Genomic DNA, 24423 nt, shown 5'->3' with positions numbered 1-24423 from the left:
CGCGCTCCATTCCGGTCGACCCAAACTTTTAGATTTGACCTGGTCTAGCAGGACCAGATTTCCCCAGGTGGTACTTAATGCTTTTAAGCACTACTTTTCAGTTTAGTCTTTGAAAATTCATACCTCTGGTTAAACTTATTAAATTTTTGTCATTTTGCTCTTGTTCATTATATCAAGTTCTATTTTTCTTACTAGGTGAGGTATCTTTTTGTGTGGTGTTTTCAGTGTTTTACTATTTGAGTGTTGCACAACTACTTTACACATTGCTTGACTGCTCTGTGCTAAGCTAGCAGAGGGTGAGCACAGATTAATTTAGAGTTTGTGGTGACTTACCCTGACTAGGATTGTGGTTCCTGCTTGGACAGAGTGCATACCTCTGGAAACCAGAAACCCAATTTCTGCAAGGGGGTGCTTTATGCCTCTGGTATGTGCAACGCTTCTGCCAGAATTGGTTTGTTTACAAATAACTGAATTTTAGACAGGGAGAGGATAGTGGGTGACAGAGCAACATATATTGTACTGGTTTGGGATAAAGGCGATGGAACTTGGTAGCAGCAAATAAAAAAACCTGAATTGCAGTGCTGTCAGTGGACGCTATCAGTGGATGGACACTTATTAAGATGAATCAATCTGTGGCTTGTCCATGCACTACAGAAAAGGAAGGGATGCCTGGCACACTCTGCTCAATTAGAAGGCTGCATAGAGGAGTGATGATGAAGCTAGCCAGTGATATGCAATGGACAGGCTAAAAGCATCTTTGGAGTTTTTTTTTTTAAAACAATAAATTGTTTCCAAGTGACCACTGCCAGCAAGAGAGACCTAAAATTTACCAGAATCACTCAGCCGGCGTGAGATTTGATTTACACGCAAACCACTGAATGTGACCTCATGTCGCATGGGTTTGTGATTCGTCCTGCAATGCTTACACGTGTATTCCTCTCACAAGACCACTATTCCTTTTATAGCCCACAAAAAGAATATATAATCAATCAATCAATCAATCAATCAAAAAATGTATAGAGCGCACTACTCACCCATAAGGGTCTCAAGGCGCTTGGGAGGGGGTAAGTAGTGGGGGAGGCCGATTACTGTTTGAAAAGCCATGTCTTGAGATGTTTCCTGAAGAGCAGGAGGTTCTGAGTTTTGTGGAGGTTGGTGGGAGGGAGTTCCAGGTTTTGGGGGCGAGGTAGGAGAAGGATCTGCCTCCTGTGGTGGCGCGTTGGATGCGGGGGACTGAGGCGAGTGTGAGGTCAGCGGAGCGGAGGTGCCGAGTGGGGGTGTGGAAGTTCACTCTTTCGTTGAGGTAGGTTGGTCCAGTGTTGTGGAGGGATTTGTGTGCGTGGATGAGGATTTTGAAGGTGATCCTCTAATCGATTGGAAGCCAGTGAAGGGCTCTGAGTTGTGAGGAGATGTGTTCATGGCGTGGGAAGTCTAGGATGAGGCGGGCGGCTGCGTTCTGGATCCTCTGGAGTTTTTGCTTGAGCTCGAGTGTGGTTCTTTCGGTGAGGAAGGAGGCAAGCCAGTCTAGGGCCTTGTGTCCAATACATACGTTGTGGAGGCGTGTGCAGAGTATTTGGTGGCAGACAGTATTGAAGGCAGCGGAGAGGTCCAGGAGGATGAGTGTGACGGATGTCGTCAGTACAAGCGATGAGGGCGGTGTCAGTGCTGTGGTTCTTGCGGAATCCAGACTGGGAGACGTTGAGTGTGTTGCTTTTCTCTAGGAAGTGAAACCGGTGGGTGTTCACTAGTTTTTCAGTGTCTTTGGCGGGGAAGGGGAGAAGCGAAATTGGGCGGTAGTTGGTGAGGTCATCAGGGTCTGCTAAGATGTCACAATGAGACTTTTACTGCAATGGATATATTCTGCTTCTTGGTTTTTCTTCACCAGAGGAATTACCATAGTGCTGTATTACTCCAGGTGAGTTAATTTGCTCCCTTCATGTGTGTGAATTTTCACTACATACACTTACAGATGTGACAAGTAGGTCAGAGACAAGGGTTACTTATCAAACCTACATTCTGATGAAAGACCTGGACCTTGTGGGCCATTATTAAGGGCTGAACATGTTGATGACATATAAAAGAGGGGCATAGGACCACAATACCTTAGTGTACCCCAATCATTAATTTTAATTTGTAACCATACACACAATCACAACCAATAAAGGTTTATCTCTGAGAATAGTAAGGTATTTTAAATCTTTAGCTCTCCGGCAGGCTAGCCATAAGTGTTCCTGAAATTCGGTTGAGCGCACCTGAGCTTTTAGGGGCTGAGGTGGACCCGATAATGAAGCATGCCACTAATAGAGTGGGTGAGGGTCAACATAAGGAAAAGGAAGTCTTTACTGTAGTGGGGTGAGATCTAGTTGTGTGGGTCATTGAACCTGGCCCACTGGTGTAGCTTGGACTAAGAATACTTCATGGTTATAGTTATGATTTAGGGAGAGTGTATTTCTTCTAAATCTCTGGGTCAACTAAGAGGGTATAATTAATCTACCTGACCCCCCCTAAGTGAAGTGTGTGGTGTTCTTACCGCACATCTCTCCTTTTATATTTTTTACACCTAAAAATGGCCTGCTGCTGCTCACTACCCCTTTTCTCATGCACAACCGTTGCATCATGGTACACAGGTGTGTTTGTGCTGTCTAGCACAGCATGTGTACTGGAAACGTATACTGGAAGCATGTATTGGAAGCCTACCCTTCCAGTGCTAACACCTATGCCTAGACACATTTTTAAACATTCCATATAATATATATGTGCTATGTAGCAATGTTTGCAGAAAGAAAACATTTCTCCATGATAGAGCCCACTTTACTGAGGCGTTATTTTGACAAAGTTTGGTGTGGATACCTTTATTAGATCACTCTTCGTGTCAATATAAAAAATCAATCTGAGCTTCCGCTAATCCACCAACTAAAGCTTCTTTCATACAAATTGGCACAAAGCAGTGCATTGCACTTGTAAAGCTAAAAAAGGGAACATTCCCTGCAAAGAAATAACGTTTGTGCTGGAAAATAAATGTGTTGCAAGAGTTTGCTCTGCTTTTGTCCCTTTGCATTACTTTTCCCTGGTGTAAATCCTTATTTAATAAGGCCCTAAGTTTCTGCTAAACATATTGGGAAATGAAACTAAAAACAGCTGTTATTGAAGCGAAACGTTCAATTGTCCACTCACTTTACTAGGGGCCCAATGGAATGTGGAGGCCTTCAGCAATTGCCCATGTTGCCCATCCCTTAAAACATCTCTGTTTGAAATACTGCAAAGGTGGATGCTGGCAGCAAAACCTGGAGGCACCTTCCAGGGTGGCAAAATATGTTTAATGTTTGAAATCGTCTTTAAATGCTCTCTGGTGATGTGCATAAGAGACATCCAAGGTGGAAATTACTGTCTCCCTCTTGAGAGTTGCAAACATTTTGCTTTTATTCTGCAGTGGATTCAGATTAATCAAGATGCTTTGATTTAGATCCCTTAGATCCATATGGACCCTATAGCCCCCCTTCTGCTTTCTTTGCCAGAACCACAGGAGAAAGCAATCGGAAGCTTTGATGGGTTCTATGACTCCTTCCTAACAGTGTTAGACCTGACAGCTTTAGAGTAGTCTTCTCCCAAACTTTTTGCCATGCCCCATAATTTTTGCTGATCTGGTTTTTGTTTCCTTGGGCATCTGTGCACTTTATCACTGCTAGTCACTGCTATAGTGTTTGTGCTCTCTCCTTTAAAGATAATAACGATGCCTTACAACCAATTGGCAAATTTAATTTACCTGTAAGTTCGTAGTAAAGTGGTACAACATGTACCCAGGTCTTGTAAATTAAATGCTACTAATGGGCCTTTAAAAATGTCTGAGACCTGTCATTGTAGCCTGTGTGCACAGTTTTAAACTGCCATTTTTACCAAGCAAGAAAAAACCTCTTGCCATACCCCAAACCTCTCTTTTTCATACATACAAGTCACCCCTAGGGTAGGCCCTACACAGATCACAGGCCAGGGTGCAGTGTATCTAAAAAAATGAACATGCACTTTAAGTTTGACATGTCCCGGTAGTTGAAAACTCTTAAATTAATTTTTACTACTACGGTGAGGCATATCTTTCCCATTGGATAGCATTGGGCTAACTGATTACATTTAATAAGTAATAACTTTCAAATGGGAGCAGGTATGCAGTTTGTGCTTGGTCTCTAAAGAATTGTAATTAAAAGCCCTTTTGTAATTGTAAAGTTGGATTTTAAGTCACAATTCTGAAAATGCCACTTTTCAAGAGTTGGTGTTTTCTTGTCCTAACCTTTTGGCCCAGTACATATTGTTTGGGGTCAAGGGCAACACATTTTTCATGTTTATTTTGTCCCAGGGACAAGTAGGTCCAACCCTCTGCAGCACAAACCCCAGTTTACAGTCCCATATTATGGATCAAGGAAGGACACTGTTTGTAGTTACAGTAACATTTGTGTCCAAAAGTTAATGTTGTTCAAACGTGTATTTATGTTTCAGTAATGCAAAGTCTTTTTAATTAGGGTGAGCACTCTAAAGAAATGTTTTAAGCTTAGGCTGCACTACTGACAGTGGTTCCAGTATAAAAATGTACACATTTGCAAAGTTTAACAATATGAGGCTATGTATAATGCCCCCAGTATGCTCTCTAGTTTGATGCAAATATTTGCAGAAGCTTGAAAGAAAGATGGGGGATTGTTTGCTTTCAGAATAAAATGTTCACAATAAATGCATGCAGGGGAAAATAAACTACTGTGAAGTTTAAGTACCATTTCTTTAACCCATCATTCAATAAAATGTGTTGATGCATTCTAGTTTTTCAAAAAAAAAAAAAATTCTGGAAAAATCAATATTACCAGTTCCAACAAGATTATGGGAAACATGAAGATAAACAAGCACTGACAAAGCCAATAGGTCTGACATTGCTGGTCAGCATTTTGGTTTTCTCCATGCATGTCTTCTTTCGACGTGGTTTTCATAAAACTTTATTGTTGTGGGAGCTGGTGGAGCCTCACCTTCATAACAAACATTAGCAAAAAGCAAAAATAATTTTGGTCTCAAAAGCACACCATGCCACTGTAGTTCAGAGCACTGAACAAAACTACTTTTTGTGCCAATATGCTTCTTGTGAATGAGTAGAATGTTGCAACACAAAGTGAAGCCAAACGGTAAACAGCGAGAGAGAGAGAGAGAGAGAGAGAGAGAAAGAGAGAGAGAATTTTAATACAAACAAAAGGTCTTGGATAACCAATTAGGGGCCCAATTCTTAACGAAAATCACAAAAATCCACACACAGTATATATCCTTGCATTAGGGCAGATTTACAGCTTTCATTAATAATTCACAGAAGTAGGCCAGGAAATCGTACTCCTAGATAATATTTGTGAACTGTATTTTAGAAAAAGCAAATATGCATGTGTAGTTGTGCTCATACAACACTCTGCTGAGCGTTTACAAGTTCACTTACCTTCCAACCACTTTTTCCCAGCCATGGAGGAAGGTTTACTTCTGTCCTTGTCAGGTTTACATTTTCAGTCTTTCTCTGTATGGGAAAAGATTAAAAAAGTGCTGGTGAAAACTCCTAAAATGTGCTAGTAGGTTTGCACAGACTCAAAAGGGCATTCCAACCCTAGAACTATTGCTTACTCTTATCTCCATCCTCAGATTGTAGATCTGTTGAAAGGTGGCAAAATAAGGAAATTGCTAGTAAAGCCCTACTATAGTATGAGCCCTGGCATAATCAGAGAGTTGATTATCAGAGCTCTTACACAATGAGATTGCTGCCATAAAATGCCTATGAATGACATGGCACCAAAGGGACAAGTGGATTTTTTAATAGGACAAGTAGATTTATGAAGCAACCTGTCTCACAGACTAGCAGATATTTTATAAAATTCCACACCTCTGTCACTTGATGAGGGGGAGGAGCTGTCACCTACCACACTTGTACATCACAAAAGCTATGCCTGAGTACACTCACAAAGAGTTTGACACTAGTCTATTATGATCTCAGAAGGGCTGGGGCCAGCGTAGGGAGTCTCCTGAACCTTATCTTACTTCAAAGCTGGGACCATGGATAAATAATAAACCCTTTTACCCAACTCTTCAGCACACCACTGGACCTATGGAAAACACAGAAGGACTGTTGTGCTGCTGTGCAAGAAGAACTGCTGTTCTACTACTCTGCTGACATGCTACCCTGCTTCCTGAGTGAATGACTGAAACTGCATCTTGAACCCGGGAATACCAGAGTGACTCCAAGGGCCAGTTGGTGGGCATCCTGATCAGAAGCCTCAGGCACAGAACAGATGTCACCCATTTTGCCCTATCACCTGGACTCAGACTACTGTGAGTCTAGAACCCCCATTGGTGTCACTCAAGTCCCGGACCCTTGGAAATGGACCTGAAGAAGCTCTGCCAGTCCAGCTGTGGTGCCAGCAGAACCAATGCAGCGCAACACATCACCTACCAAAACTCTGCAATAGAACTGCAACCCGACATATGGCCTCACAAAACTCTACATCAAAACCACTACATCATTCATCCTCAATGCAGGTCTCTGCATTTCCAGCCCATCATCAATGGCATCATTGATGACAACGCAGAACACTAAATTGCAATCCCAGCAACTTCTTAAGAGCCAGCCGGTGCATTATTCATTTTTGACACAGGGCTTCGCATCGCAAGCCCCTCATAAAGGACATCCTTGGCGATGATGCAGAACCTTGCATCACAGCCTCTCAGAACCACTGCTGCACGTAGCATCTCTTCATCAGGAACTCGCATCACCTAGGCTGCTCAACACATCCTCTGTGCGGGACCTTTCAGCACATCCTCTGTGCGGGACTTGAACAGCAGTGTGGATCAAGCAGTTAGAAAGATGAGGCAGTTATTATTAAGCTGGAACTGGGATCCATGCTGGATCCCAGTGAAATATGCTGACATTTTTTCCATTGTAATTTTCTTACACTGGGACACATTGAGCAGTGCTCACAAGTTGTCTGCTTCCTGTTCCCAGCAGGAATATTCAGGTGATGAAAGTTTTCATAGTAACAACTTCAATTAGGCCCATTAACGGCCACCAGACCTCCTTTTGTTCAAGAATGATCCTGCCTGGGAGCCACCTGGAGCCTAAGGCCTAAATGCTAATGCAAAGAGGAGAAACAAAGACACACATCTTATTACATTAGAAGTCAAGGACTTAAGAGAAACATTAGAGGCCGGTTTTTGACTTTGTTCACCCCTTGTGTATAAGCAATATGCATGTACTTTAAGAAGGGGTATATTATATGGTAGGAATGCATAGATGAGAGAAACAAAAAGTTGGGATTTAAAATGTGATCCAGTGGTTGGGATTGTCTGTAGTTCTAAGACTTTATTACTACGTAAATCAACCCTTTTTAGCAGCCATATATGAAAAATTAAGAGAAAAACAATATGTTTGTAAACCCATGACTTGCACTTTGCAAGCAGCTGGTTGATGCTGATTCATAGCTCACCGTGCTAATTCAGAAGGATTGCAATTTATGAGCTACAAATAATAAAAGGAAATGTGTCAAAAACAAAAATCCAATTACCCATCTACTGAAAATACCAATCTGTGCTCTACATGCTATGCAATGTACTTTGCAGGAGGCAAACTAACCATTTATGCAACTAGACAAAACTAAGATATCTCAAGCAACTGTATTAACAAGAACAGTTACCTTAGTGTTATCATGCCCTGAGATTTGCTGGGAACTGAAAGGTTTCTGCAGAAGGTGCCTTAACCCCATAAGGTATTTTAAAATGCAACCTTTTTTGATAAATTAAGCTGTAGAGATTTTTCCTTGTTGCACATTTCTTTGCAGCAGATTTTTTTAAAAGTTAGGGGCCTATTTGTGAGGTGGTTTGTGTCACTCTTACACCATGAAATGTGGTGCAAGAGCAGCACAAACCTTAAGTAAACTTTATGAAGCCACACAATGACACATTGCTTGGCCCTGAGTGGCTCCATAAATCTGGAGTAAGGCAACGCAGTGCAACTCATTGTGCTACTGGGCCCTAGGGAGGCGTTCCATGGGTGGAGCGTCCGTGTTCCCATGCAACTCCCATCAATTTTTCTACATTCCCAGATTTGTCCCTTCCTGCACAAAACAATCCTGCATGCAATGCAGGCACCCTTGCACCATGGTGCAAGGGTGTCTACGTTGGTGCTAAGCTGCCAAAAGAGGGCCAGTGAAGAGAAAATGGCAGAAATGCATTGTATTGCCTTAAATACAGTGCATACCTGCCCTTTCTCTGTCACGCAGTGCAGCAAGGTGACTTGCTGCGCTGCACTACATGGCTGTGAGAGAACAGGGCTGATTGCAGAGGCCCCCTAACTTTTTGTCCCCATTTTTCACTTTTTGCTGGTGTTTTCCTGACTCTGATGGTGCCCTGGGTACTGCTAACCAGTCCCAGCGCCTGTGCTCTGTGTAAAATCAGTATGCAAATTAGGCTAATTATAATTGGCTCAGTCAACCTACCTATAAGTGCCTAGTATACGGTAGGGCATGGAGGTTTAGGGACCCCCTTAGGTGCACTGCTGAGGTGCCCAGTGTCATTTTAAAGGCAGGCCTGCCTTGCTGGCTGCTTTTAAATTAATGTTACATGCAAATTCGACTTTGGAATTAAAAGTAGTTCCAAAGTCTTTACCTTTTTTACATATAAGTCACCCCTAAGGTGTGCCCTATGTGCCCCTAGGGCTGGGTGCCATGTAACTATAAGCAGGGACCTTATAAAAATAGTTTTATAAGCCATGGTGAGGTAAAACAGCCAAATTCGTATTTCCCCCATTGTAGTGAATGGCCTCAATAGCTAAAATGGGGAGCCTTTACTTTAATTTTAAAAATCCCCTTAAGTAACAGATACAAGAAGTTTGGTATCAAATTAATTGACCTTCCAGTTGTGGGATTTAACATAACTTGTTCAGGTAAAGAGTTTTAAACTTTACCTGAAAAGTTGCCAACTTCAGCCCTGCAGTGTTTTTTGCTGCTGTGCTCTGATTGGCCAGCCTCTGGCAGCCTGGCCAGGCTGCCTTGATGAGGTTTGAAGTGGCCTGGCTCAGCACAAAGAAATGTGCCTGGGGGAGGACATCTCCCCTCAGCAGATGGTGAAGAAGGAAGGGGGGGCGCCAAACTGGTCTTCAAAGGCCGAGAGGGACATTTGGAGCAACCCAGCGACAACCTCACATCCTGCAAACCCAGACAATTAGGTGCCCCCTTGATAAGATTAGGAGAGGGCATGAGAGGTGTGTGTTTAGGATTTTTAGCCACACCAGTGGTTGGGCTCAGCCAGATGTAACCTCCAAAAATCATTTTCAGCCATTATGGATTTTTGAGGAACGTTGCTCCCTGGGATTGATTTTTGCCACACATCCCAGGAAGTGGTCATCACAGGGGGAAGGACCCTGCTCCTGATTGGAGAACCAGGACCCCCCTGTTTTTCAACCAGGAGCAAGGATAAAACTGGCAGACCTGCACCCACACCTCAGATCCCTTTCAGATTCCAACAAGGAAGAACTACAGGAGAAGAAGGACTACCCTGCAGGACCCCTGACCTGCACCTGGACACTGCACTCTGGAGAACTGCACCAGATGCACACAGATATACAAACGGAGGGACACTGCCCAGTCCATAATGTCTGTGGGCCACAGGGCCATATCACATAGGCCAAGGCCCCACTTGACTCCTGCATCAACACGGAGAAAACACTGCTGGGGCTTCAGGTGAAAAATACACAGGCACCTCAGGGGGACGGAGAATGGGGGGCACCTCAGCCAGAAGATGGTACAACACCACTGGTCCTGGAGGGGGCCACATGCCCTATGCGATTTCCTGGGAGTTCAAGGCTGCAGTCTATCTAGTGGGTGGTTTGCCCACTGCTTGGTTCTGGGGAGTGAAAGGCCACAGTCTCTCTAGTGGGTGGTTTGCCCACTGCTTGGTCCTGGGGAGTGCAAAGCAACAGTCTCTCTAGTGGGTGGTTTGCCCACTGCTTGATCCTGGGGAGTGCTAAGGCGCAGTCTTTCTAGTGGGTGGTTTGCCCACTGCTTGGTCCTGGGGAGTGCAAGGCCACAGTCTCTCTAGTGGGTGTTTTGCCCACTGCTTGGTCCTGGGGAGTGCAAAGCAACAGTCTCTCTAGTGGGTGGTTTGCCAAAATGCTTGGTCCTGGGGAGTGCAGGGCCACAGTCTTTCAAGTAGATGCCTTCTTCCACTGGTTCTGGAGGGGGCTTTGTGAACAGTGTGCGTCATCCTGGCAAGGAGGGGATGAGTGGATGCCTTCCTCCACTGGTTCTGGAGGGGGCTTTGTGCCCAGTGTGCTTCATCCTGGCAAGGAGGGGGTGAGTAGATGCCTTTTTCCACTGGTTCTGGAGGGGGGCCTTGTGCCCAGTGTGCTTCATCCTGGCAAGGAGGAGGTGAGTGGATGCCTTCTTCCACTGGTTCTGGAGGGGGCCTTGTTCCCAGTGTGCTTCATCCTGGCAAGGAGGGGGTGAGTGGATTACCTTCTCCTACTGGTTCTGGAGGGGGCTTTGTGCCCGGTGTGCTTCATCCTGGCAAGGAGTGGGTGAGTGGATGCCTTCTTCCACTGGTTCTGGGGGGGGGGGCTTGTGCCCAGTGTGCTTCATTCTGGCAAGGATGTGGTGAGTGGATGTCTTCTTCCACTGGTTCTGGAGGGGGCCTTGTGCCCTGTGATGCAGCACTTGGGGAGTGCAAGGTCACAGTCTCTCACCTGGGTGTCATACCCACAAGATTTGCAGTGGGCAGGGTACCTAACACTCCATGGAGGCAGGACTACAGTCCATCCACCGGCGGCGACGGCTGCACAGTGGTGGCAGTGCCGGAGCAGGTGTCAGTGCTCCCAGTTGTGGAGAGAGGCTTCAACCCTTCCCCTGCAGCCTCGGGCGGCTGCCCACTGGGGCTGCTGCTGCTGCCAGTGGTGCTGGTGGCTGTGCTGATGGTGGTGTAGGTGGCGGTGCTGCCAGTGTTGGGGGGAGGCTCCAGCCCTTCCCCTGCAGCCTCGGACGGCTGCCCACTGGGGCTGCTGCTGCTGCCAGTGGTGCTGGTGGCTGTGCTGATGGTGGTGCAGGTGGCGGTGCTGCCAGTGTTGGGGGGAGGCTCCAGCCCTTCCCCTGCAGCCTCCTACAGCTGCCCACTGGGGCTGCTGCCAGTGGTGCTAGTGGTGGTGCTGATGGTGGTGAAGGTGGAGGTGCTGCCAGTGGTGGGGGGAGGCTCCAGCCCTTCCCCTGCAGCTTCGAACTGCTGAAGCGCCATGGTTGGTTGCGGGGGCTCAGATCCTGTCACAGCACCAGGCCTCCTGTCCCTCCTGCCTGCAGGGGCAGGCCCTTTGCCCTTGCCCTTGGCAGCTGGTGGTGCCTCCTTGCCTTTGCCCTTGGCAGCTGGTGGTGCGTCCTTGCCCTTGCCCTTGGCAGCTGGTGGTGCCTTCTTGCCCTTGCCCTTGGCAGCTGGTGGTGCCTCCTTGCCCTTCCCCTTGGGTGGGAGGAAAAGCTTTTTAGGGACACTGGGTCGGGAAGAGGGTAAAGGTTTGGGAGTGGAGGAAGAGGGAGTGGTAATAGGAGGTGTCTATCTGCTGTGTTTGGGTGCATGGGCTGGAGGCCGTTGTGACGTAGATGGTTGTTGGGTGTCTGAGTGCTTGCCTTTGTGTACTTTGGGAGGAGGGGGCACAGACACAGTGGGTGAGGACACAGGGGACGTGTGCATGGATGTGGGGGTGGTGACTGCCAGTAAGGGGGCATGTACTGATAGGCGTGATGGTGATGGAGGCAGTGGGTGTGGATGTAGTGCATACAGGTGTGAGTGTAGACACTACTGGGAGGGAGGTGGACGAGGAGGAGGAGGGGGATACAGTGGAGGCAGTGGATGTTGGTATTTCTGCATCTGGATGGTGTTTCTGTGAGTGCCTGTGGGACAATGTGTGGTGCTTGTGTTTGCCTGGGCCACTCCTGTGTGTTGTCTTGGGTGCATGCTGGTCTGAATGTGTGCTTGGGATAGGTTGGGGTTCAGGGGAATGGGACTGGGTAGAGGAAGTTTGAGGGTAAGGCTAGAGACATTGACAATGGCTGCCATCAGGAAGGAGGCCATAGTCTGGAATGATCTATGTTGGGCCACCACGCCAGAGTGAATGCCCTCCAGGAATGCATTTGTATGTTGCAAATACCCTGCCAGGCCCTGGATGGCATTCACAATGGTTGACTGCCCAACAGAGATGGATCGCAGGAGGTCAGTAGCCTCCTCACTCAGGGCAGCAGGGCTACCTGAGCAGGGCCTGAGGTGCCTGGGGCGAAGGAGATGCCCACCCTACTGGGTGACCAGGCGTGGGAAACATGCTGAGGGGCTGCTGGGAGGACGGTGCTGGTACGGGGGTGGCGGCTGTACCTGTAGTTGGGGTGGCCACAGAGGTGTCCGCCACCAGCAGGGAGCTTCAATCGGAGGAGGCATCACTTTCAGAACTGTCTCCACCGTGGTGCTCCACTCACCCTCCATCCCACTGGTGCCCTCACCGTCGGTAGATCGTGCCCATCTAGCTCTGGATAGGCCACCGCCAGTATGCGGAACATCAGGGGGGTCAGGGTTCGACGGGCACCCCTTCCTCGTTGGGAGTCCACCCCCAGCTGGGCCTTCCGCCGTCTTCCTTGCCCAGCGTCTCAGGTCCTCCCACCGTTTCTGACAGTGGGTGCTCCGCCTGCCGTAGACCCCCAGGGTCCGCATGTCCTTGGTGATGGCACGCCATATACCCTTTTTCTGAGGGGCGCTGACATGCAGAAAAATAAAAATAGAAAATGGTATCAGTCATACCATCCGGCCTGTTGCAGTCATGGCCCACCATATCCCTCCCATCCCCTTACGCACATACATTGGCCACCCTACATGCAGCACGCTGCCCATGACCCCTTAACCACCCCCCTTACATGAGGCCTTCACACACAGCACTCCATGCATTCATGCCCCATGCATAGTGCTCACAGTGTACTCACCTGTTGGTCTGGATGTCCATACAGCATTCGGTACTGGGGTAGGACTCCATTCGCCAGTCTCTCCAACTCCACAGCTGTGAAGGTAGGGGCCCTTTCCCCAGTGACTTCAGCCATGGTCGGTTCCAGACACAGGTCACAGCAGCACTTGCAGTGTAGGTCCTCTCCTGTTGAAGATCAGGTAGCAAGTGAGTGAACAGAATGGCGGTCACGTCCGCAGTGGTGCGTACCATCACCGCTGGCGTACTTCACTATTGCCTACTGTAACCCATCTGGTCCAATGATAACCAGTGAGGAGTTGCACGGAGGTACTCAAGGGGGGCAGGCCATCACAGCAGACATAAGCACATTTTGGGACTAAACATCAACTGTTTCTGTCACAACATGCAATGCATTGTACATTGAGAAAATGTCGGAAACTGACCAGTTGCTCATCGTTTTGCCCCCTAGATTACAGCCGCTGAGGATGAATAGGAGATGGAGACATCCCCCGTGTACAGGCCCCTGGTGGACTTGCCAACAATGGAGGATAGTCACATTATCCTCACCTACAGACTTGATAGGTCCACAACCTAAGAGCTGTGTGTCCAATTGGAGCCAGACCTGATCTCAGCTATCCGTCAGCCCACTGGGATCCCCCCTCTTGTGCACCTCTTGTGCTCCATTTCTTGGCAACTGGCTCCTTCCAAGTGACAGTGGCCTTTGCAGCAGGAATGTCACAGCAAATGTTCTCAGACGTGCTGACCACAGTGTTGTGTGCCCTGCTGAAACAAATGTGCAGCTATATCGTTTTCCCCCAGGTGGAGGATTTGGCCACAGTGAAAGATGACTTCTATGCAATGGAACATATCCCCAACATTATTGGGGCAATAGATGATACACATATTGCCTTTATCCCCCCCCCTGGAAAAAAGAACAGGTGTTCAGAAATCGAAAGATCTTTCACTCTATGAATGAGCAGATAGTGTGCCTGGCAGACCAGTACATCTCCCATGTCAATGCAAAGTATCCTGGATTTGTGCATGATGCCTTTATCCTGATGAATAGCAGCATCCCATATGTGATGGCTCAACTCCAGAGGAACCGGGTGTGGATAATAGGTGAGCCCATGGTCCCCACCCAGTGTATTTTGGCATATGGGTGTGGGGTTGGCCCTAAGGGTTGGTGTCTGGCTAACTAGTATCCATTTGTATTTGCAGGTGACTCTGGTTGCCCCAACCTCTCGTGGCTACTGACCCCAGTGAGGAATCCCAGAACAAGGGCAGAGGAACGTTACAATGAGGCACATGGGCAAACAAGAAGAATTGTAGAGCGAACCTTTGGTCTCCTGAAGGCCAGGTTTCGGTGCCTGAATCTAACAGGTGGTTCCCTGTGCTACTCACACAAGAAGGTGTGCCAGATCATCGTGACATGTTGCACAACCTTGCCTTACATCGCCAGGTGCCTTTTCTGCAGGAAGATGAGGCTGAAGATGGGTGTGTGGCAGCGGTGGAGCCTGTGGACAGTGACGCAGAGGAGGCAGAGGATGAGGATGTGGACTACAGAAAATCTATAATTTGTCAGTACTTCCAGTGACACACAGGTAAGACACTGTAACTTCACCTTCCATTGCAGTTTTGTGTTGTAAATTTCCACTGGCATGCTGCTGCTCCCACTACTATGGCCACTTACTGTACACGTTGACATGTCTATTCACAGATATCTGTGCCCTACTCTGGCTCCTGGTGTATTGACTGCCGCACAATACATGTCATACCTATGTATACATTGCTGTACAGTCTAATATCAATGTCTACAGATTGTTAAAGGAACACATACTTAAATCATTTGACATACTGCATACTTTTCAAAGGGTGTTTATTTAATTGCTGAGAAGTAAATGGGAATGTGCAATGGGCTTGAGGGATGGTGGAGGAGAGTCCAGGATAGAGTCCAATCTATTTGTATCACAGATGCATTGTCCAAGGGGGCATTGGAAGGGGAGCAATGGCAGTTCAAGGTGGACAGGGTGACAGAGTGGGACACAAGGGTGACCATCAGGAAAGTCTTATTTCCTGGCGGGGGTCTTGGCAATGTTCTCTGGCTTCTGCCTGGATCGCAGGGACCATTTGTGGGGTGTTTCTCCTTCTGCAGGGGGAGGGGTGCTGCTGGCCTGTTGGTCCTGTGGCGGGGCCTCCTGTCCACTAGCATCAGCGGAGGTGGAGGGCTGTTCATGGTTTTAGCTAGTGTCAGGGGCACGTTGGTGTGCCACTGCCTCCCTCATGGTGTTGGCCATGTCTTCCAGCACCCCTGCAATGGTGACCAGGGTGGTGTGGATGTCCCTCAGATACTCCCTGATCCCCAGGTACTGTCACTCCTGCAGCTGCTGGGTCTCCGGCAACGTGGCCAGTATCTGGCCCATCGTCTCCTGGGAATGGTGGTATGCTCCCAGGATGTTGGTGAGTGCCTCGTGGAGAGTCGGTTCCCTGGGCCTGTCCTCCCCCTGTCGCACAGCAGTCCACCCAGTTTCCCTGTTGTCCTGTGCCTCTGTCCCCTCAACCGTGTGCCCACTGTCACTTACCCCAGGTCCTTGATTGTGCTGTGTTTGTGGGGTGTCCTGGGGTCCCTGTAGTGGTGGACACCCTGCTGACTGATGTGTCCTAAGTACAGAGGGATGGGCCCGCTGGGTGAGTGCTGTGGTGATGTTTCCTGAAGGGGGAGGCCTTGTGGTGGTATGGGACTGTGGCTGGGTAACAGACTGTCCGGAGGTCCCTGATTGGTCAGGTTGGTCATCCAGATCCAGGCAAGCAGAGCAGCTGTCATCACTGTGGACCTCTTCTGGGGGGGGACTGGTTGTTGCTGGCACCTCCTCTCCAGTGACGTTGGGTGTGGGACCTGTGGGGATGTAAATGTAGTGTTATTGTTTCTGCGTGTGACATCTTGTGCATGGGTGTGTTGCCCTGTATGGTTGTGACTGCCCTGTCAACTTTGCCTTGTGTGAGTAGTTGTTTTGTGGGCTGGGTGACTCTCTCTAGTGTGCATGCTGTAGTGATGGGTGTCCATGCCTGGTGTGGAGTGGTGTTCATGCATTATTGTTGCATGCAGTGCTGGGTATTGGGATGGGTGGGTTGTGATGGTGGGGTGTATGTGAGGTGGTGGGGTGATGGGAGTGAGGGTAGGGGTGGGGGTATGTGATGACATGCAGGTAGGGGTGGTGATAGTAATAGAGAACTGACTTACCAGAGTCCAGTCCTCCTGCTACTCCTGCCAGGCCCGCAGGATGCAGTATTGCCAAGACTTGCTCCTCCCATGTTGTTAGTTGTGGGGGAGGAGGTGGGGGTCCACCGCAAGTCCTCTGTACAGCTATCTGGTGTCTTGCAACCACGGAACGCACCTTCCCCCATAGGTCGTTCCACCTCTTCCTGATGTCATCGCCATAGCTCCATCTTCCTTGCAATGGATGTCTGCTGCACCTGTGATCCGAATAGCTGTGGCTCTTCCTGGATGATTTCCTCCACCATGACCCTTTGCTCCTCCTCTGAGAACCTGGGGTGTCTTTGTGATGCCATGGTTGTAGTGTGAGTGGTGTGTGTGAGGGTGTGTGGGGTGATGTGTTGGGGTGTGTGGATGGTGTACGGGTGATGGTGTTCTGTGGCTCTGGTTCTGTGGGTGCTCTTGGTGTGTGTCTCTCTCTCTGTTGTCAATGGTTAGTAGTCATAAAGGGTTGTGGGTAATGTGTGTTTTATAGTGAAGTGGGTGTGTGGGTGTGGTGTGTGCATGTGTTTCAGGTGTGTGTAGTTTGAATTTCCCAATGTGGTGTTGTTTTGTATGTGTGTGTGTATTTTGAGCAATGGTTTACCGCAGTTGAATGTCCGCTGCGGTAATTTGTGGGTCATAATGTTGTGGGCGTAGTTCTGTTGGCGTAACATTTGGGATTTGCTACTGCCATTTTATCACTGACCTTTGGGCTGGCGGACTTGTGTTTGTGTCTGTATAGTGACAGATTGGCATGTGTGGGTCATAATATGGTTAGCGGTATACCGCTGCAGTCGCAGTATATTGGCAGTAGTCGGCATGGCGGTAAGTGGGACTTACCGCTAATGTCATAATGAGTGTCTTTATATCACTTTTCAGTGATATCTCTACATTTACTTATTGCATCTTTGATCGTTTTGACCTGCATTTATCCAGATAAATATTATATATTTTTCTAAACACTGTGTGGTGTATTTTTGTGGTGCTATACGGTGTTTGATTTATTGCACAAATACTTTACACATTGCCTTCTAAGTTAAGCCTGACTGCTAAGTGCCAAGCTACCAAAGGGTGGGCACAGGATAATTTGGTTTTTGTGTGACTTACCCTGACTAGAGTGAGAGTCCTTGCTTGGACAGGGGGTAACCTTGTCGCGTAGGCTCTCATTATTCTAATGAGACTACTGGATTTTGAGCAGCAGAATTGTCCACGGTGTGGGAAACTGAGGGGGTCATTCCGACCCTGGCGGTCAAAGACCGCCAGGGCCGCGAATGACGGAAGCACCGCCAACAGGCTGGGCCGTGGTCAGAAAACCGGGTACGGCGGTTTACCGACGGATTTCCCCCGGCTGGGCGAATCCGCCAGGGCAGCGCTGCCCAGGGGATTCTGACCCCCTTCCCGCCAGCCTGTTTCTGGCGGTTTTCACTGCCAGGAAGAGGCTGGCGGGAACGGGTGTCCTGGGGCCCCTGGGGGCCCCAGCCTGCTTTTCACTGTCTGCCTAGCAGACAGTGAAAAGCGCGACAGGTGCAACTGCACCCGTCGCACACCTGCAACACCGCCGGCTCCATTCGGAGCCGGCTTCAGTGTTGCAGGCCACCCTTCCCGCCGGCCCAGCGGGAAAGTTGGAATGGCCCCATCGGGCTTTTGACCGCGGAGCGGGCAAATGGCGGTTCCCCCCAGGCGGGCGGCAACCGCCGCCCGCCGGGGTCAGAATGACCCCCAGAGTCTAACCAACTGCGGGATGTCACCTGTCGCTCTAAATCCGGGTTTTGCTACGGCTAACTAGCAGTGCCCCATCTCTACCAGAGGATAGTGATGATTGGGCAGCCGAGCGCATGATATACTAGGCTTCTCAGGGAAGTAGTGGTCACTCAGGTTGCGTCCGGTTCTCTCATTTACAATTCAGTCTCATATATAAACAACAAACAGAGGCAGTGTCTGTGGGATGAGGAAGACCAGTCCCAGGAGGACCATTACTAGAAGGACCATAATAGAGGGGATCAGGATCAGAATGACAAGAACAAAATAAAACAGGCAAACCAGGAGTACTAGGTGGACTAGGGTGGGGCAGGAGAACTGAGGGACTGGAAGGGTTAAGGTCAGTAGGACCAGAACACTGGCACAAGAGAATCAAATGTACCAGGACTACATGTACTAGGAGAACCATGAGCAGAAGGACTAGGAATAGGCAAACCAGGGTAAAAGAAAAACCAGGGTAGCATTACTTTGATGACTGATGATAGAATGAGGGGGCAAAAAGTCAGGACGAGGAGCCTGTGAAACAGGAGAAACAGGATACAGAGGACTATCTGCAGAAGTAACCAGAATGACCACAAAGTACAGAATCAGTAAGTTCTCAGGCTATCATGAAAACAATGAGGGCAAGAAGCAGGACGAATAGGGCCAGGAGAATCAGGGATAGATTGAAGAGAACTATGAAGATCAGCACCTGGAGGAAAATGGCCACTATGACCAGTAAACTAGGATAAACTAGGATAAGCAAGAAAGAGACTAGGAAGACCTAATTGATTGGTACTACGGACGCCTAGGAGACCAGAGCAAAGAGGGCAAGGTGTATTAAAAAGATCATGATAATGCCAATGCCAAGAAGGCCCTGAAAATTAGGACATAGGGGTTTACTCAGTGGGCAGAGAAAGGGGACTGAACAGTGGTGGCCATAAGGACAGGACCAAAATGATCAGACTCAGGAGGACTCGAACAGAGAGAATCTGGATCAATTGCTGCACATTAGGACATAGAAATTACCCAGGAGGACCAAGACAAGTCAAAGCAGGACACAAGATGCTACATGGACACATGGACACAAAACTGTGGTATCAGGGCTAGGAGGCTCAGGATGGGAAGAACCAGGATAAAGTGAGCAGGGCCAAGAGGAGCAGAAATGAACAGAGCCAGATGGACCAAGACGGGGAGAACCAAGGAGGGCCAAGATGTGTAAAAGGCAATGTTTATGATTACAAGCACAATACGACAAGAAGGACCACGATAACCAGAACCAAGAAGACCAACGCTAGGATGGTTGGTGAGCCAGGTCTAGAGAACTAAGCCCAGATGGAAGCAAAATATAAGGACCAACAGGATCAGGACCAACTGGCACATAATCGTGAGAAAGGCAATGAAGATGAAAAACAGGAATAAAACAACCATAGCTTGGAGTGCCAGGGAGGTGAGACCAGGGGTACAGGTAATCATAGCCAGAAGAAAAAAACTAAGAGGACTAGGAAACAAAGGACTGTGGGGGGCGAGGAAGACCAGGGCAAAGAAAATCAGGACCTTGAGTACCAGGATGATGAGTGTGAGGATGAAAAATAAGATCAGTACCAGTGAGAACAGGACTGGGATGACCACACTCTTGAAGTCCACACCGCAGGGCTAGGAACAGGATGGCCTGGAAGATGAAGAACAGGATGGCCAGTATCTTGATGAGCAGAGCAAGGAGGACCTTGATCAGTTGGTGTAGAAGCAAGAGGACAAGGAGCAGGAGAACCAGGACTTAATCTTGGAGAACTAGAAAGATTGGGAGCATGAGATTTATTGCCATTAGGACCAAGGGACCAGAATAAGCAAGGAAGACGAGGGGCCAATAGCAATAATATTAGTGGGAGCAGAGCTGAAAGGGCCAGGACCAGAGCGAGGAGGATTAGAAGGATAAACACTGAGAGGATGAGGAGCAGCCCTAGGAGTGCCACGTGGACCATGACCATAGGACCTCAGCCCAGAGTACCACGTGGAGCAGAAACACGAGGAGGAGGACCTAGACAACACCAGGCCAGGAAATGGTGGAGAAGGACCATTAAGACAAGTGACCAGCTGGGTCAGAATAATCAGGACCTGGAACGAACCTAGGAGGGCCAGAGAAGTCAGGACCAAGGGGACCAGGACTTGAAGTTCCAAGTGGAGTTCATGGGTGTCAGCAGAAATGTTTTCAAGGGGGGGGTCATCATTTTAAAGTTATTGGCCGTACTAGTGCAGGCAACATAACTCTACAGTGGCCGTAGTGTTATGCTGCACTGTGAGCCTGTACACCAGGCTGTACCTAAATCCAGGGGGGACAAGCACCTCCCCCTTGCTTCACCCTGTGGATGCCCACGGAGAAGCAGCAGGAAGACTAAAAACTGGGTACTAGGACCAGGCTGGCAAGAATCAGGGAAACCAGGACAACCAGAGCCATGAGGACAAATGGGTCTAAACCAGAACAAATTGGCCAGGTCCAACCCAAGAGAATGTAATGAGGATTAGGACCAGTAGACGCAATACCAGGCGTACCGCAAAGACCAGGGCAATGAAAATAAGGATGGCCCAAACTAGGAAGACTTGACGTGCCAGCCCTAGGAGGCCCAGAACAATAGGACTAGGTAGATACCCAGCAGACCAACAGATTTAGAGTAAGGATCAGATGAAATCACGTTAAATACTCAATGGCTGTCCAGTTCTGGTTTTCGCTTTTACCATTCATTGTTCTTAGCTGTTTTAGTCTGTTTTCTTTAATTAACCTGATGAACTAAACCAGAATTAATAAATCCAAAATGCCCAAATTTGCTGCTGGAAAAGATGTGTTCTGACAATTTGGAGTCTTTTGGTAATTCTATGTCTGGCCCTGGTACATTCCTATGGCTTTGGAAGTAAGAGCGAGTACATAGCTTTAGAAGATTAAACAGCTTAAAATAGTCTTGCAAAGGTTATACACATCTTTATCATTAGTCACCTCTGCAGATAAATGTAAAGACGTAGGAGCACATGTAGAGCACAAGACAGCTACATAAAGGGCCTCCCAATTCACTATGCCTTGTCCCATGGTGTAATGAAGGGGCATTCTGTGACGTGACCGTCAAAATAACCTGTAAACATTGAAACATGTCTGCCATTTAGCCCTAAATGTTAGTGCCTGCATCTAAGCCAGTTTTAGCACTAAGGGCCTTGTGTCACAAAATCACAGAGTTTGTGACCACACAAATGCTTATCATTATTTACAAAACCCTTTTTATGAGTTGTAAAATTATTTATATTAGTAAGAGTATGTTTGCAATCGCTTCTGAATTGCTAATAGGAGGCTTCATAAAAGTGTTTTCCTCCATCCTCTCTCTAATTCAGAAAGGAATTTATTGATGGTTTGTGATTTCAATTGCTGTCGCAAACCATTGATGAGCTAATGACCCCCTCTCCCAAATTGGGATGGTAACTAGCTTGTAAATGGGAATGGTTTCCCTTAGGACCCCTTTCCCTTTGGAATTATGTTGGCAGCCTAAGTAGGTAGAATTTTCCATAAAAGGTTTTTTTTTTTTTTACACCAGCACCGATTCCTTTAAGGAACACCGGCTGCTTTGATTACAGCCAATCACAGCTGGTTGCAAATAGGCACCTGCCTAATGAATATTAATTAGGCAGGTCAGTTAAGCAACAGTACATATGTTGGTTTCCAAAATGTAATTCTATTTCCTAAATGTTTGTGTGAAATTCACAACCGCTTTTTGCAAATGATGTAATATAGCAGGACCCTAACTTTCATAAAAAGATGGATACCAATTGTGTTCACTCCTTGTTTTCAGTTCTACCTGGTGTAAGAACCTGTTGAAATATCCATAAGGCATAGTAAAACAAAATGTAGACCTTCTAGGAGGTAGCCAGGTAAACTGTGAAGCTTCTATGCTGTTTTCATGGCATGATGTTTGCATGACTACTGACCATGTCACACACACTGTCTATTATTTAGCCAGCCAATAGCTAAATAAAGATGTTTCTTTTGAAGTTATTTGCAAGGCCAACAACAATACAGTACATAATTGCTGCTATTTAACTTGATGCCAGGCAAATATAGAATTTTTGTTTTTGCTACTTGCCCGGCTACTGGACAAATGATTTTAAATTTCTGCTATTTAACAGCAGCCACATAATTAATTAGGTGGATGTGTTATTTATGTGGCTGCTGGCTTAGTTGTAAATTGTAAATATGTACTGTTTTGCCAGCGGCTCGGTAGTGAGTGAAGAGGTTTTATTTGCTTGACTGCAGGCTAAATGTCATAAAACCTCTGCTATATAGCCAGCATCTGGGTAAGTGGTGAAGTTCCCTTGTTATGTGTATGGCTGCCTCCCAAACAGTGCAGAATCTATACTATTTAGCCAGCTGCTGCGTAAATAGTGACATTAATCTTATATTTGCACGGCCGCCCGCAGAACAGTGCAGAATCTCTACTATTTAGACAGCAGCCAGGTGGTGTTGTTTGCACTGCCAACAGCCAAGCACTGCAGAATCTCTACTGTTTAGTCAGCAGCCAGAATAATATTGATGTGTTCTCCTATTTATTTGCATGGCTACCAGTCAAGCAGCACAGAATTTCTAACATTTAGCCAGCGGCCAGGTAAAAATTAGGTTTATGCTATTTGCACAGAAGGAGCTGAACAGTGCAGAATCTCTACTACATAGCCAGCAGCTGGGTAAATAGTGTAGTTTTTCTGCTATTTCTATGGCTGCCAGGCAAACAGTGCAAAATTGCTATGATTTAGCCACCTGTCATAAATAGCAAACTTTTGCTGCTACCTTCAAGGGCGCCGGCCAAATAGTAAGTCATTTCTACTATTTAGCTGCCAGCCGAGTAAATTGCAGAGAAAAGTCACTATTTACCCGGAGGCCAGGTGAACAGCTGCTACCAATAGTAAAATATAAAATTAAACCAACGGAACCATAGCATAGCCACCATGAACTATGCAGTGTACAGAGCGCTGACAAGAATTCAGTGTAAGAACGCAGTGCGTAGCAATCACAATTGCACTGAAACTGAAATAAAACAATGTAAATGGCGCTCTGGAGGAAGGAAAAGAAATACATATTTGTAAGCATATATATATATATAATAATATATATAGCGCCACACACAGCCCCCATAAAAAAATAAGGACATCCCTTGCATACTGCTATCCTTCTCTTTTATTCTCTTTCCTTTTTTGCAGCTTTGCACAGAGCAGTCTGGACCCAAAGACATCGGAGCTCCCATACGACCACAAGCCACACCACACAAGGCCACATTCTCTTCCCAGGTACCAAAGGTATTGTAAAGCTTCACATGACCATCTTATACAAGGTGACATTCATTACCTTCTTCAACCATTCTTCGTCACAGTACTGACCTTTGAGCGCCCTGTGTTCGGAATCAGCATTCACCTGTGGGAAAAAAAAATCCCCACCCAAAATTGTGACCTGTCAATTGACCTATAATAATGGGGTAAACCCAAACAACATCCTATTTTTTAGGGTCGAGCCTGCGTTGCATGTGCTCGCGCATGCGTATCGCAGCGAGACGCTTTTGTATTTAGAAAAGGGCTCGGAGCCCTGTCGACGTCACGTCAGTGTTTTTTATTGGTTCGTGGGCTTGCCTAATAAAATCTGCTTGCTTTCATTAGTCGAAGGCAAGCATACGTGGTGCCTTTTCCGGTGGCTAGCCCTCCTCGAGCGCATCGACCAAGTACAGAAAACATGCGAGGCTCGCTGTTTTCCATCGGGCTCGTGGACTTCTTTTTCTCTAATTTACGAGCACAATCTCGCTTGGCAGAAGTCGAGCGCTTTACATAGTTGATTTCACTTTTTCGGGTTGTGTACACAAATGCACTTTTGCCCGATAGGTGAAAAGTCGGGTTAGGAGTTTACAACGCGATCAGCTCTAACATGAGCAAACGCGAGACCCGTTGCATTGTAAATGCTTGTTTTATTTTGTGTCTTTTGTTTTTGTTTATATTTCTGCAGTGAGCATTTAGGAGCAGCTTGTTCAGGTTGCATTCGGCTAGTCAGAACCTGCTCTAGCAGCTGTGGACTGTGCTGTTTTTCAAACACTGCCACTCCTACGTTAAGCGATTAGAAGCAGCTGCTTCATTTACCTTTATTTCCACAGCCGGTGTGAGTACCCCACCGCCTGCTCTAGAGGCTGGATGGCTTCTTTTCCCTTTGTCCTTCCATCGCTCCTATGAGTGCTCCCTCACTGCTTCAGTATTTTTCAGTAGCGGGCTGATTTCAAACGTCCTCTGCCCCTTTGGTTGCTATGCAACATAGGACGCGGGAAGGAGCCGCCTGGATCGCTTTGCACCTCTGCTTACGCAGGTCTGTTGCTAGGCAACAAGAAAACATGAAAGTTTATTGGTCTTTTAAGGCAATGAGCTTTTACCCATGTTGGCATTTGTTTGG

The 24423-nt window shown here is 47.4% G+C and overlaps 1 protein-coding gene across 3 annotated transcripts in view; it reads left to right on the top strand.

The window, feature by feature from the left end:
- Window positions 1-24423, top strand: part of LOC138261031 (protein CD300H-like) — a 157338-nt gene that overhangs the window by 76695 nt on the left and 56220 nt on the right. Inside the window, exon 4 of one of the 3 annotated variants that reach the window (XM_069209757.1) lies at window positions 23199-23285. The exons of 1 other annotated variant lie outside the window; for it this stretch is intronic. In XM_069209757.1, the coding sequence (XP_069065858.1) occupies window positions 23199-23285 (87 nt within the window). Of the gene's footprint in view, window positions 1-23198; window positions 23295-24423 lie in introns of all 3 variants that reach the window. One more of the 3 variants, XM_069209681.1, reaches the window with a different exon arrangement.

Source organism: Pleurodeles waltl, chromosome 1_1 (genome assembly GCF_031143425.1).
Source record: "Pleurodeles waltl isolate 20211129_DDA chromosome 1_1, aPleWal1.hap1.20221129, whole genome shotgun sequence".
NCBI classification, from domain to species: Eukaryota; Metazoa; Chordata; class Amphibia; order Caudata; family Salamandridae; genus Pleurodeles; species Pleurodeles waltl.
This window is presented reverse-complemented; position numbering and strand designations above follow the sequence as displayed.